The sequence below is a fragment of the Prosopis cineraria genome, unplaced genomic scaffold, assembly GCF_029017545.1.
Source record: "Prosopis cineraria cultivar Desert tree isolate PC_DT_omini unplaced genomic scaffold, ASM2901754v1 PC915, whole genome shotgun sequence".
In the NCBI taxonomy this organism is placed as follows: Eukaryota; Viridiplantae; Streptophyta; class Magnoliopsida; order Fabales; family Fabaceae; genus Prosopis; species Prosopis cineraria.
In genome coordinates, this window is record NW_026556240.1 from 21,938 (window position 1) to 35,638 (window position 13,701).

Here is a 13,701-nt window from a genome sequence, read left to right on the forward strand (position 1 = left end):
CTTTCTTCACATAAGAAGGGTACCCAAACTTGTTAACCTTAGTTTTTCCTCAAAACATAATCTAATTATTAATTAAACCTTATAATTTTTATAAAATTTAATTCCAAAATAAAAACTTAATCATATATTTTTCTTAAATTAAATTCTCAAATAAAAATAGAATGTTACACCCCTTTTGTTATTGTGTAGGGTTAATTATTGTATTTATAGTGATTATTGAAATGATAAAATATTTCTGACAATCCTTTTGATTAGTTATATTACTTTAAGCACTAGAAATTCTATTTTTGAAATTAGTTTGAGCGTGCACCATCTTATCATAATATACAACTTAAATATACAAAAATATTCATATTTAATTATGAAAAATAGTAATATTCAAATAAAGAAATCCTTAATTCTCAAGTAAATGAAAATTTCATCCATAAAATCTTATTCATGTCTTAGACAAATATTAATTATAAGTTCTTTACTAAAAAAACATTAATTATAAGTTTCTAACAATAATAAAATATAATACCATTAAAAATATTAATTGAGAAATTTAGATTCAATTTATGGTTCAATATTTAGAAGAGGAAAGAGAGAAAAAAGGAGAAAAATAAATAAAAGTAACTCGATTCAGCCTATTAACTTGGTTGGGTTGAAGCCTGGGTTGGTCTCGAATTGACTAGTTTATAGCTTCCTTGATTTAACATATCAACTAGACTGGCCTAGTGATTAGTTCATATGGTTATTGATCTAATTAGCGATCTAATTAGCTGGTCTGGTTTTTTGTTCCATTAGTAAATAAAATATCAACACAAAATCATATCACACTATATATTTAAATTTATGATAAAAGCATTGTAATATGTTATTGATATCTTCAAGACTTCAACCAATTTAACCAAATATTAAATTAAATAGTAATTAAGTAATTGTAAATTAATTTAGCTAAATAGCTTCATTAAATTGTTCAGCCCATCAAAGACTCATCTAAAATTTAACAGGTGTCATTTTGGTTTTCAAGAATGGTTAATTAAGTACATATCTCACTTTCAATTATTTTACACATATTCAGAAAATATTTTTTTTTGATATCATAAAAAAAGTGAGATGTACTTTTATTTTTATCCTTAATTTTAAATAATAATACAACTATATCTACTATCTTTATACTAATTAAGAAGAGGTAAAACTGAAAAAAAGTAATTTAATTACTATAAAATATTTTATATTTTTTATTAAAAATTATTTTTAAGAGATGTCTTGTAAATAGTGCTAGTGGGGGTAAAATAGAAAGCAAAGTGAAGTTCTTTGTTGGACAATAATAATTAAGCTAATGGTCAGATATCTAAGGCCCAAGTGCGGAGCTACCCAGTTTTACAAACTCCGAGGCAGAAGCAGCATCACACGTCGAAGATAAGGTTAAAACTCTTGCTCTAAATAAAATACAAATCACGAAGCGCCTATCGTGCAAAGACTCTGTGGAGAGGTGATGAAGAGCTAGCTATAGCTATGGCGAAATCTGGAAATCTGGCATTCACAGTTTTGAATTCATCACCTTCTAATTACTTAGTATCAGCGATTAAACCCAGAACCAAAACTCTCAGCATCATTCAGACTACTTGCAATTATGTTATCGCTGCCACTAGTTCTTCTAACAAAAGCAATAAGCAGCTCCACTCACCATTGGTACGTGCCTATTATATAACTTCTTCATTATCGATTGATTTCTCATATATAGCTTACTTGTTTAGTCCTTTAATTCTTGAATTTACATCTTCGTTCTCGGTTTGAAATTCTCTGATCGTGAGCATGGCTTCTCTGCGGTGAGTTCAGATCGTCGAATCTTAATTCTATGGTTAAAGAAATTAATTATCAATGATGATAATGGCTTGATCGGTACCAAGTAGATGCCAATTATTCTTTTTCAGTGTAACTATATGTTTTAACCAAGCATCGAATATATACGGTGATGTTAGTTATAACTTATAACTTCATTAGAATGGAATACTTCCAAGTTCCAACGTTATCCAAAAAAAAAAAAAAAACTGGAGTACTTCTTTATTTATTGTGGAAGATGTCCTGTGCTGTCCGAGTGTGGCACGTATTAACCCACGTACATGCAGTTATTATTGATTAATTTACTGTGCTTTTTTAATTTTAAATTTTAAAATTTGATTGAGTGGGGCAAAATTTAGCTATCAATAAAATAGGATTTGTATTAGAATTTAGAAATACATGATCATATACCATCAATTAGTTATTAATTCTCATTAAATATGTCCATATTTTGAATCATTTTCTAAAATTACCCTTCCTCGCTCAAAGTTTATTAAACTAGGCCGAACAAAAAGTTTGTCAAACTAGTTTAGTTTTGTGAATTTTTTCTATCCACTTAATTAAATATACTTAAGAAAATCAAGTAACTAATGATTTAGAAATGTGTAAAATCTCATCAAAAAGGGTTAAATTTTTTTTAAAAAAATTTCTTATAAAAAGCCTAATTGATAACTAAATTTTAAAGGCGTTAATTAGTACATGTCATATTTTATTTTTCTCCCTCATAGTATAAGATTATAAATTTCATAATTTTTCATGGAAAATATAATTTCTATAATGAATTTAATATAACATATAAATATATTTTTATATACTAATTATTAATATTTTTTATAAAAATTTATAAATATTGCCCCTACTAGGCTAAGGCCCCTCGCTGCATATAAGATTGAGGAACTGCAAAATGGATTAAGAGTAAAAAAATAAACTAAGGTGTAACAACCAATTGAAGTTAAGGAAATTTTGTAAGATTCTTACAACTTTTGTAAAATATGGTTGATAGTTGACAATTAATTAATTAATAGTTGATTGTCTCGTTATTTTTGTAATTATCATTTTTCACAATTTACTATTTATAACCTTGGTATATTTCATTAGAATCAATAAAAAAATTTAAAACATTTTAATTCATTATAAAAATTAATTAATTTTTAATTTTTCCATCCATTAAAAATACATATTTTAATCATGTATCTGTAAAAGTCGTCAACCGGAGCGTGGTTATATTTTTCTTTTCATTTTGCATTCTTTCAATTATACTCCGTATGTTAAAATAATATAAAGTATTTTTTAAAAAATTATATATTAAAAATGTAAATTATTTTAAATTTTTAAAATATAATTATTATCTTTTTATTAAAAGTACTTCTATTAATAAATATCTTTATATTTATTGTAAAGTATTTAATAAAAATAAATATAAAAAAATATAATTAATTTAAAAATAAGTAAATATTTTATTGAATAGTAAAATTTAATTAAAAATATTTTATGCTTTAAACGAAGGGAGTGCACAATTACATGTGATATGTACGAAAACAAAGGAATATCCTAAATCTTTGCCCTGCTCGTTCCTGTGTCCGAACAGAGGTTCTTTAACTAACCTGATTCTTCCCTTCTATTTGATATGTCTTTAAAATCATCAAAGATTTACTCGTTTTTATAGTCTTCGTGTTAGAAATTAGGATTTGTATCTTGTAATGAGCATATTCATTCATTCGAATTGTTTAGTTTGATTGTCTGTTGAGCGGGTTTCGGCGGGTTGAAGGGTGAATTAGGCATTACTGGAAGAGTTAAAGTTAAAATGGCCAATAACAAATATATTTTTAACAGTTGTGTGAAGCATGACAAAATGGAAGAAGCTGATAATAACCTTTTCCAATTCCCATAATCCTGAAATTAAGGAGCATTGATTGTAAAGTGAACCTGATGAAAATCAAGTTGTATCATCAAAGGAGAACCATTATTAAACCAGTGAACAACACTTCGTTACTTGTCTAGCGTTTTCTTTCTTCGACAATGTATCTTAATTTGTGTTTTAGTTTGCTAGCCTCTACTCTTAACCAAGGAAGCACCAGTTTTGTTTTCTTTTTATGAACACTGTAAACTGGTACCTTTTCATATATGTTATGAAAAGCCAAACTATGATACTGTCTTTACTTTAGATATTCCAGTGTGGGGAGTCCCTATTCTTTGAGCATCAATCAAAGAACTTGCGTGATCTATTCCAACATCAACATTCTGTATATGCATAAAACTTGCCCTGATTATAATATGATGACAGGCTAAATGACTCCATCCACATTTTCTTGGTCAATTAATAAGCCTGATGTATGTAAAATGTTTTAGTGGCAAACTAAAGCTTTTATTACCAATAAGTTCAATGTAAAATATTTTAGTGATGACAAACTATCTTCAAGTAAATTTAGTGGCAGCTTTCATCATCACAATGACATAGTAAAGCTGCTTGAAGCAAGTTAAGTAGTGACTTATTTTTCCATTGATAAAATAATCTATTTAGCTTCTAAGCTAAACCCTTTGTATTTACCACTTATTTTTTGCTGCATGACAGATAGGAAAGCCAAGTAGAGCACCACGTCGTCTAATCACAGTATCAACGAGTGATGGAAAATGGCATGGTGAATGGACAAGTGATTACAAATTGTCTTTGCAGGACCTACAATTACAGGATTTGGTTGAGGTTGAAGAAGACAAAAAGAAAAATGCCCAAGTGTTGGTCAGCCTTAGCATCCAAAAGGTTCTTCCTCTTTTGATTTTTTAACATATATGTCTCTAGGCATCATGTAACATATTTTCTCTTAATTTTTTATTATAATAATTTACTAACAAGCTTTGAATAGTATCAGTGTAGAGATTGTTTATTTCAATTGACCATAATATCGTATTTAATATTTATTGCCTGCATATTACAATGAACTAGCATGCTAGCTTTGGCTTGACAGTAGATGGAAACATTGTGACATCATTCACTCGAAAATGCAGTAATTGCTCTTCACCTTATTGCCGACAGGTACCTTATTTCCTCTCATGATAAATTGCTGCTTTTTTTTTTTTTTTTAAGTTTAAAGCAATATTTATGAAAGTTAAGTTTGGAGAACAAATCATATGGTTTTATAATGTATTGTTGGACATGTTTAAATAATACATATGATAGAATAGCCTTGATCTTAAGTTGGCTAGTTGCTCAATTCAAAAGGAACTTAGGGCATTAATTTTTTGTGTTTCCATTATTTACCTTGGCAAAAATCAATAGGATGATTTAGTTGATTCCATTGGGTAGCGTATTATGGTCCATGACGAAAAAAATATGAAGTTGCAGTTTAAAATATTTGCCTTCACTACCATGTTCTTAGGTTTCCTTGAGCGGTGGCTGTAGAGCTTTTGCTATTTATAAGAAGTCCCCAGCTTGATGTGCTCACCCCAAATTCAATTTATAACATCCTATGTCCATCTAGAGAGCATTTTAAGACAATAAAATGATTCTCTTAAGCTTGAATCTTGCTTAACAAGCAATGGCTGGAAAGCTGACCTATATTTGATTTTGATCATTTTGACATTTGGAACATTAGAGGGATTAAACTCATGAGCCACACAATGAAATTGTGGGAGAAAGTAATTGAGCACAGGTTGAGATTGGAGACAAGTATTTCTGAGAATCAATTTGGTTTTATGCCAGGTAGATCAACTACAGAGGCGATTTATCTACTAAGGGGATTAATGGAAAAGTATCGTTGTAAAAATAAAGATCTACACATGGTTTTTATTGATTTGGAAAAAGCTTATGACCGTATACCAAGAGAAGTGCTTTGGAAAGCGTTGGAAAAAAAGGGAGTACGGATTGCTTATATTAAAGCCATACAAGATATGTATGAGGGGGTAAAAACTAGTATAAGAACGCCTAGTGGTCAAACAAAGGATTTTCCTATAAAGATTGGGCTACATCAGGGATCATCTCTGAGTCCTTATTTGTTCAACTTGATTTTAAATGTTTTGACGGAACATATTCAAGAGGAAATCCCGAAATGTATGCTCTTCGCGGATGATATAGTTCTTATAGCAGAGACAAGAGAAGAGGTTAATTGCAAACTTGAGTTATGGAGGAGGACATTGGAGTCGAAAGGTTTTCGTCTGAGTAGAAGTAAGACGGAATATTTATATTGTAAATTTGATAAAGGACTATTCGAAAATAATTTGGAAGTGAAATTGGGAGATCAAATTATACCTCAAGTGGAAAAGTTTAGATATTTGGGAGCCATTATCCAAAATGATGGCGAAATCAGTGGAGATATTTCACATAGAATTCAAGCTGGGTGGTTTAATTGGAGAAAAGCTAAAGGAGTTATTTGTGACCGTAAGGTGCCTAATAAACTTAAAGGAAAGTTTTATCGTACTGCTATCAGACCGGCAATGTTATATAGTAGTGAATGCTGGGCTCTAACGGGACAGCAAGAGCATAAAGTTGGAGTAGCAGAGATGAGAATGTTACGATGGATGTGCGGACATACACGTAAAGATAAAATTCGAAATGAGCACATACGTGAAAAAGTGAGGGTGGCACCTATTGAGGAAAAAATGGTAGAAAATCGGTTGAGATGGTTTGGGCATGTACAAAGAAGGCCAAGGGAGGCACCAGTGAGAAGAGTGGAACATATAACTTTGAGTCCGATTAAGAGAGGTAGAGGAAGGCCTAAGAGAACACTCTTGGAAGTTGTTGAACGTGATCTCTTAATTAATAATATTTCTAAAAGCTTAATAAATGATAGAGCACAATGGCGTCTTGCAATCCATGTAGCCGACCCCACCTAGTGGGATAAAGGCTTGTTGTTGTTGTTGTTGTTGTTGTTGACATTTGGAACATTGAAATTGAGTTCTAGAACATGAGAAATAGATGGATCAATTTTATGACATGTTATTTACTCAATCAACTTGGATTATGATGGTCTCCATTTCTATTAAATTTTACAGATTGATGCAAAATTTAAAGTATGGATTCTCTTGGCAAGCAGAGATAATCACAATATACAACTTCCTGATATTGGCGGTGACCCTTCTTTAAGTCTCCAACCCAATCTATTTATTTTGTCAATTTTTTTGGTATTTAAATGGTATCAAGAAAATATGTTGGAATGTTTGGTGTATATAAAGGCATAAATTTATGGCTTGGTGATGGATGAACCCAAAAAAGGCCAATTGAAAGAAAATTGCAATTAACAAGAAACAGGATTGGGGTTATTTTATATTAATTTTAAGATAACTAGGATTTTTAAATAAAGTTATTTTGTTGGGATATCTAGAATAACTTCTAGTTTAATTAAGTTTTATCTTATCTCATAGGATTTCTTAGGATTTATCTTTTATCTTATCATTTAGAACTGGAATTATATTATTTTAAATAATTATACCGAGGGCTCTTTAAATAACCTGAGGGTTTCATCAATTGTTAGACTTTGTGCCACTGGAATAATATTGAGTATTTAGAATATTCCTTCTCTCTCCCCCTTTCCTTTCACTGTTTTAAATCACACAGAAGACCAAAAACATCATTACTAACATTTGTCTCTAGCCAGTTCGCCATTCAACTTCCTTATATATTACTAAACAACATTGTTTTAAATGAGGAACGTTTCTGATTTGCAGCTGAGTCCATTCTTAATGAGTTAGACAGACACTAAAGAGTATACTCTACCTCCAGCGAAACCTTGTAATGCTCAATATTACCAAGAAATTTTCAAACCAGTAAACATGCCACAACCACAAGTCTATGCTTCAAGCCTTATTGTTTTGTTGGATCAATGGTAGCCCTTTTAGTGTTTATGATATTTGCATGGGAACATTAGAGAATAGAGTGGAGCAAGGTTGATGGGAAGAAACTCACACAGCCCAGAACTTTGTACATAAATCTAACAATTTGAAAATAAAAGAAGATATGATGAAGGGAAGAAACTCCACCTTGTTACATGACACAAATTGTTAGAGACAAAAAGCAAGGTGGTTTAGGTATGAAAGATCTTGTAAAACAGTACAAGACCTTCATCCTCAAACTCTGCTGGAATGTGCTTATGAACAAAAAAATAAGCTCTATGGATAAGGGTGGTGAAGGCAGAGCACAGTTGCTGGGAGGATGAGTTATCTCAGGTACATAAGAAAAAGAATGCATCATAGACTTAGAGAAGCATATGCACAGTGTGGCCACTAATTTTTACAAGGTCTTGGGAGAAGGCTAGTCTTGGGGCGGTTGAAGACTCTGTTTTGGTTGGATACATAGATGAACTTCAAAAACCTTTGGCTGATATAGTAGATAGCCAAAATAATATTTATGACATCTATGAAAAGTGGATGATTTTTGGCTCCCCACGCTGATTTGGGTATGGACAAATTAAACTCTTGTCTTTTGGTCTGCATTACCAATGAGATTACTTGCACTCGCATTCAATTTGAGAGGAGTGGTGCAGATAAATATTTTTGGAAATCATCCTGGGATGGTTTTGTTTCTTTGTTAAGTCTGCCTATTTATTTCAATTTGAAGGTACACTGCGTCGCAGAAGTGAAACATGGAGAAAGATTTGAAGAAAAGCTCTACCAAAGAAGATGAAAACGTTTTTGTGGCTTTTGGAACATGAGAATTCATATTGCATTTCTTAGAAATAGAAGAGTACTTGCACAGACTGGCAGATGCCTGCTAAGATGTGCAGAGGAGGAAACAATCATGCACATGATTGGAGGCTGTCCGCATGTAAAGGAAAAGCGGAAAAAGTTAGTGATGTCAGATTTGTGGCCACAATATTCAAACTTGGGGAGTATAACAGTGGCTAAAGCTCTGTTTGGTTGGAGGTAAATGGAGGGGAGGGGAGGGGAGGGGAGGGGAGGGATACCATTTCTTTCATTTGGTTTAAAATTTTTGGAGGGGAGGGGAGCCAAAATTTTGGCTCCCCTCCCCTCCCCTCCCCTTATTTTGGATCCCTCCAAATTGGGGTTTTTTTGAGGGAGAGCTAAGGTGGAGTTTCATATTAGAAGCAAGAAGAATCTTCACCTAGTCTGTATCGTGGAACATTTTATTCTTTTATGTTTGTTGGGATATCTGGGTCTTGAGATGTAAAAAGGCCTTTTGTAATGAGGTTAACCATACTGTAAGGATTATGCTAGATAGTTCTCCAGGGCAAGAATGATGGGTAATTTTGAGAACTCAATCAGATCTACTGTGGGGACGCACCTGTTGAGACAAAAAATGAATGTTGTTGAGCTACTTTAACCTAGAGATTGATGGAGCAGGAGCAGTCAAGTTTAATGAATGAAGCTCATGTGGTGGAATAGTGTTGGGCTTTTGCAAGATAGTGGAACTTTGCCCTCCTACCTTTACAGAGATAAAACGCATTATAGCTGGTTTGTCTTTTTGCCCTCCTACCTTTACAGAGATAAAACACATTATAGCTGGTTTGTCTTTTTGCTGGTAAAGGGGGATCAAAAAATTGCAGGTTTTATCAGATTGTGCTCAGGCAATCTGCTTCTTAGCTAGAGAAGCCATGGGTGACCATCCTTTAATGCTATTGAGAAAGTCAGGGAACGAGTTACTAGAGATTGGCATGTATTCTTTTGTTTCATTTCCAGAGATTGTAATTATAATGCAGATTGTAACCTCTCCCCATTTCAAACTGTTATCTCTTCACTAAATCGATATAAGGAGGGGTTAACTCAATCACCATATCAATTTACCAAACTGAAATCAAATAAATTTATTTAGAAAATGCTTGGGAACCCAAGACTTCCTTGTGAAAATCATTTGAAATCAGTTACATATCAGATAGTACATAGCGAAAGACATTAACCATGCATTCATCACTCACAACAAAAGATTCAAGTCAAGAAATACATACAGAATAGGGGTGGTGTGGCACAGAGCCACGGGCTCCTTGCTTGTGCCATGTGTCGCGGCTTGTTGTACCATGCGCCGTAGTGCACATAACATATTTTACTGTCATTATGACAGTTAACGAAAGTGAATTTCTTGCATACATCGTTTCCACTTGTGATGTTTGATCAGAGTGATTTAAGCCCCCACACGTAGCTTACTTCATAAGCTAACCAATAAGATAAGTTTGGACACGATCCAATGGTTTGGTCTAAATTTGGATACTCGGGTGCGAAAAGCTACTTTTCTCAAAATTTTCATGCATCAAAGCATTCAAATCGTATACCTTGTCTAATCCATTTTGAGTTTAGAACCAAGTCTAAAAGAATTATTTACACCTGATTGAATAGTTTTCATGACACACACACACACACACAGATTTGGCCATTTAATCACCTATTTACATAATTAAGGGTTGTTTATACAACTTTATACAAAAGCACTCTCTAGGCCATTCAATTCACAATTTCACCATAATATCATCACTACAAGTATACTTACACATGCACACTTTTATACAACACAATCCTAATCCCAAGTCATCTTTTACCACAATTGAGCTAGGATTCACATATCACTACAATTTCACTACATGCTCACTACTTACATGTTCTGTGGATTTTTGGAGAGAATAATATTTCTTATATTCATATTTTGATGTACAAATAGGTCCCATATATATACATTAAGAGAGATAAAGTCTAATAAATAATAATAAAGCCTAATAAATGATACTAATAATGTAATATTCCCACACTCCTCAAGTTAGATAATAGATGCTAATTATGTCCAACTTGGTTATACAACTCTCAAAGGCAGGCTTAGGTAGCCCCTTGGTTAGCACATCCGCAGCCTATAACTTTGTAGGTAGGTATGTCAAGCATAGACTACCTTCCTCTATTTTCTCTCTGATAAATGTCTATCCACTTCAACATGTTTAGATCTCTCATGCTATACAGGATTTAACGCCATGCTTATGGCAGCCTTATTATCACAATACAACTTCATTGGTGGATCTACTCTGACTTGTATTTCTTCCATGACCCTTCTTATCTAGAGTTCTTCTGTAATTCCTTGAGCTAATGCTCTTAATTCTGATTCAGCACTGCTGCTAGATACAACTCTCTACTTTTGACTTTTCCAAGTTACTAAGTTTCCCCACACAAACGAGCAATAGCCAGAGGTGGATCTCTTGTCTCTATAGGTCCCCCCCAATATGTATCTGTATAGATCTCAATTGTCCTTTGAATGCTTCTTAAATAGAAATCCCTTACCAGGTGTACCTTTAAGGTATCTAAGAATCCTGTATATAGCTTCCAGGTGTTTCTTTCCTTGGATCGCACATGTATTGACTTGCTACACTGACAGCAAAAGCAATATTTGGCCTTGTATGGGATAGATAATCAGCTTCCCAACCAGTCTTTGATATTTGTCTTTATCAATAGTTTTCTCTTTTTTCCTTGCCTTCTTCTTCTTCAACCTCATCATCAAAGTTGTCTTCTCCTTCTAACTCCTCCTTACTATTTTTCTCAAACTTCTTCTTTCTCGAGACCACAATAGGAGTTTCCTTTGGTTTACAACCTAACATGCCAGTTTTCTTCAGAAGATCAAGTACCTACTTCCTCTAAGACATATATATGCCTTGTTTTGACCTCGCAACTTCCATCTTGAGAAAATATTTTAAGTTCTTAAGATCCTTGACTTTAAATTCATTACCTAGGACACTCTTTATCCTTGCTATTTCCTCAACATGATGTCCTGTAAGAATTATATCATCTGCATATACAATGAGGATGCACTTCTTGGCTCTCTCAGTCTTAACAAACATTGTATGATCTAATAATTCTTGTTTATAGCCTTCTAACTTTGGAACCTTTGAAAATCTATCAAACCATGCTCTAGGTGACTATTTCAAGCCATATAGGGATTTCTTCAACCGGCATACTTTGTCACTTCTGCCTCTATCAAATCCCGAAGGTGAATTCATGTAGACTTCTTCCTTCAATTCTCCATTTAGAAAGGCATTCTTGATATCTACTTGATGGAGTGACCATTCAAGGTTAGTTGCTATTGACAATAGAATTCTAATAGTATTTAGTTTTGCAACTAGTATAAACGTCTCTTTGTAATCTATACCATATGTTTAGGTAAAATCCCTTGCTACTAATCGTGCCTTTAACTTGTCAAGTGTGCTATCAGCCTTATACTTTGGGGTGAAGACCCACTTGCAACTAATCAATTTCTTACCTCTAGGTCTTTAACAATCTCCCATGTTCCATTTTTCTCCAAAGCTCTCATTTCCTCCATAACTGCATTTCTTCATTTTGGTATTCCCAGTGCCTCTTGGATGTTGTTAGGAATAACAACTTTATCCCAAATTAGTGATGAAGGCCTGGTAACTTAGAGAGAGCACCTTGTAGGATACATGCTTCTGAATCGAATGTAAAGTACAAGATTGAGGTTGTTTTTGGAGAGCAATGGGTAGATCAAGATCAATAGGTTCACTTCCTTGTTCCGAATCATCTGGCTCACTGGATGGATCTGTCTTTGGTACATCAACTCCAAGAACTACCTTAGGTTCTAACTTTCTTAGTGCCTCAGGTATAAGTTGCTCACTATCTTTGGATTTCTTTTTTTGAGTGTAAACCAATAACTCTCCCTTTTGTGGTCTTTCTACATCTTCCTTTGCTTTATTGTTTTTCTCTCAAATTTTGGCATAAGAGAAGAGGTTGGTGTTGATGAGGGTGATGGTTCTATTATTGGAGGTACTGGCTCAAGAAATACATATTTTATTGTTTGGTTTGGGTTCTCAAGTCTGAGATTCACCTATGTTCTCCCTTTAAATTGAATAATTGGGATAGAATAGAGTAGCTTTATGAAAGGTGACATCAAGACTAACAAACGTGTGTTTTGTGACAAGGTTAAAACATTTGTATCCTCTTTAGGTAGGAGAATAGCCAAGGAATATGCACTTGGTGGCTCAAGATTCAAGTTTGGTACTTTGGTGGTTATGGACAAATGCTGCGCAACCAAACACACGAAATGGAAGATTGGTTTCAATATGGGTGGTGGAGAAATACTTTGCAACTTGTGGAGAGGGGTTTCAAAAGATAAGACCTGACTAGGCATACGATTGATAAGGTAGGTTGCGGTTAAATGGCATCCCCTCAATAAAACTTAGGCACATTACAGGTCAACATGAGTGCTCTAGCAACGTCAAGAATATGGCAATTTTTCCTTTCTGCAACCTCATTTTACTAGGGCATATGAGCACAAGAACTGGAATGCACGATACCATGCAATTGGAGAAAGGTATTCAAAGATTGGTTAAAGTACTCAATGCCATTATCGGTGTGTAAAACTTAGATGGTGGTATTAAACTGGGTTTTGATCATGTTGAAGAAATTTATGACATGGATGTAGCCTTAGATTTGTTTTGTAAATGGTAAACCCAACAGATGCGAGTATGGTTATCAATAAAGGAAATGAAGCGTGTCACTTTAGTATGATTGGGTGTACGAGATGGTCCCTACAAGTCACTATGAATGGTTGTGAAAGATTTGGTAGGTGTGTGTTTTGCTCTGGGAAAGGACGTTCTATGGTGTTTGGCAGGCTCACACACTTCACAATGAATGTTATTAATATTCAAGTTGGGACATAAAGTTAGGAACAATAGTTGAAGATAATGGAAATTAGGATGATCCATCCTCTTATGCTACAACATAAAATCATTAACTTTAGAGGAGGATGCAAAATTACCAACAATTGAGGAGTTACTTGCTCGGGTAGAGACTTTGAAATAGTAGAATCCTTCACACTCCTTAGCACTTTCGATTGTCACCCCTGATGACAGATCTTGAAACACACAACAAGATGGGAGAAATTTAGCATAATAATTTAATTGCTTGGTCAATTGGCTAACTGAGAGATAAATTACAATCAAGTTT

The 13,701-nt window shown here is 33.5% G+C and overlaps 1 protein-coding gene and 1 long non-coding RNA gene across 2 annotated transcripts; both read left to right on the forward strand.

Annotated features, from left to right (window-relative positions):
• The first annotated feature begins 1,361 nt into the window (after positions 1–1,361).
• LOC129298791 (large ribosomal RNA subunit accumulation protein YCED homolog 2, chloroplastic-like) lies at positions 1,362–4,894 on the forward strand. Its single transcript, XM_054937231.1, has 3 exons — positions 1,362–1,677; positions 4,400–4,585; positions 4,769–4,894. The coding sequence occupies exons 1-3, from the start codon at positions 1,501–1,503 to the stop codon at positions 4,877–4,879; spliced, it is 474 nt and encodes a 157-aa protein (XP_054793206.1). The 5' UTR covers positions 1,362–1,500; the 3' UTR covers positions 4,880–4,894.
• Positions 4,895–6,895: 2,001 nt separating this feature from the next.
• On the forward strand, positions 6,896–9,590 carry LOC129298792 (uncharacterized). Its single transcript, XR_008590423.1, has 2 exons — positions 6,896–8,213; positions 8,375–9,590. It is a non-coding gene; the product is annotated as an uncharacterized LOC129298792 (long non-coding RNA).
• Positions 9,591–13,701: the final 4,111 nt, after the last annotated feature.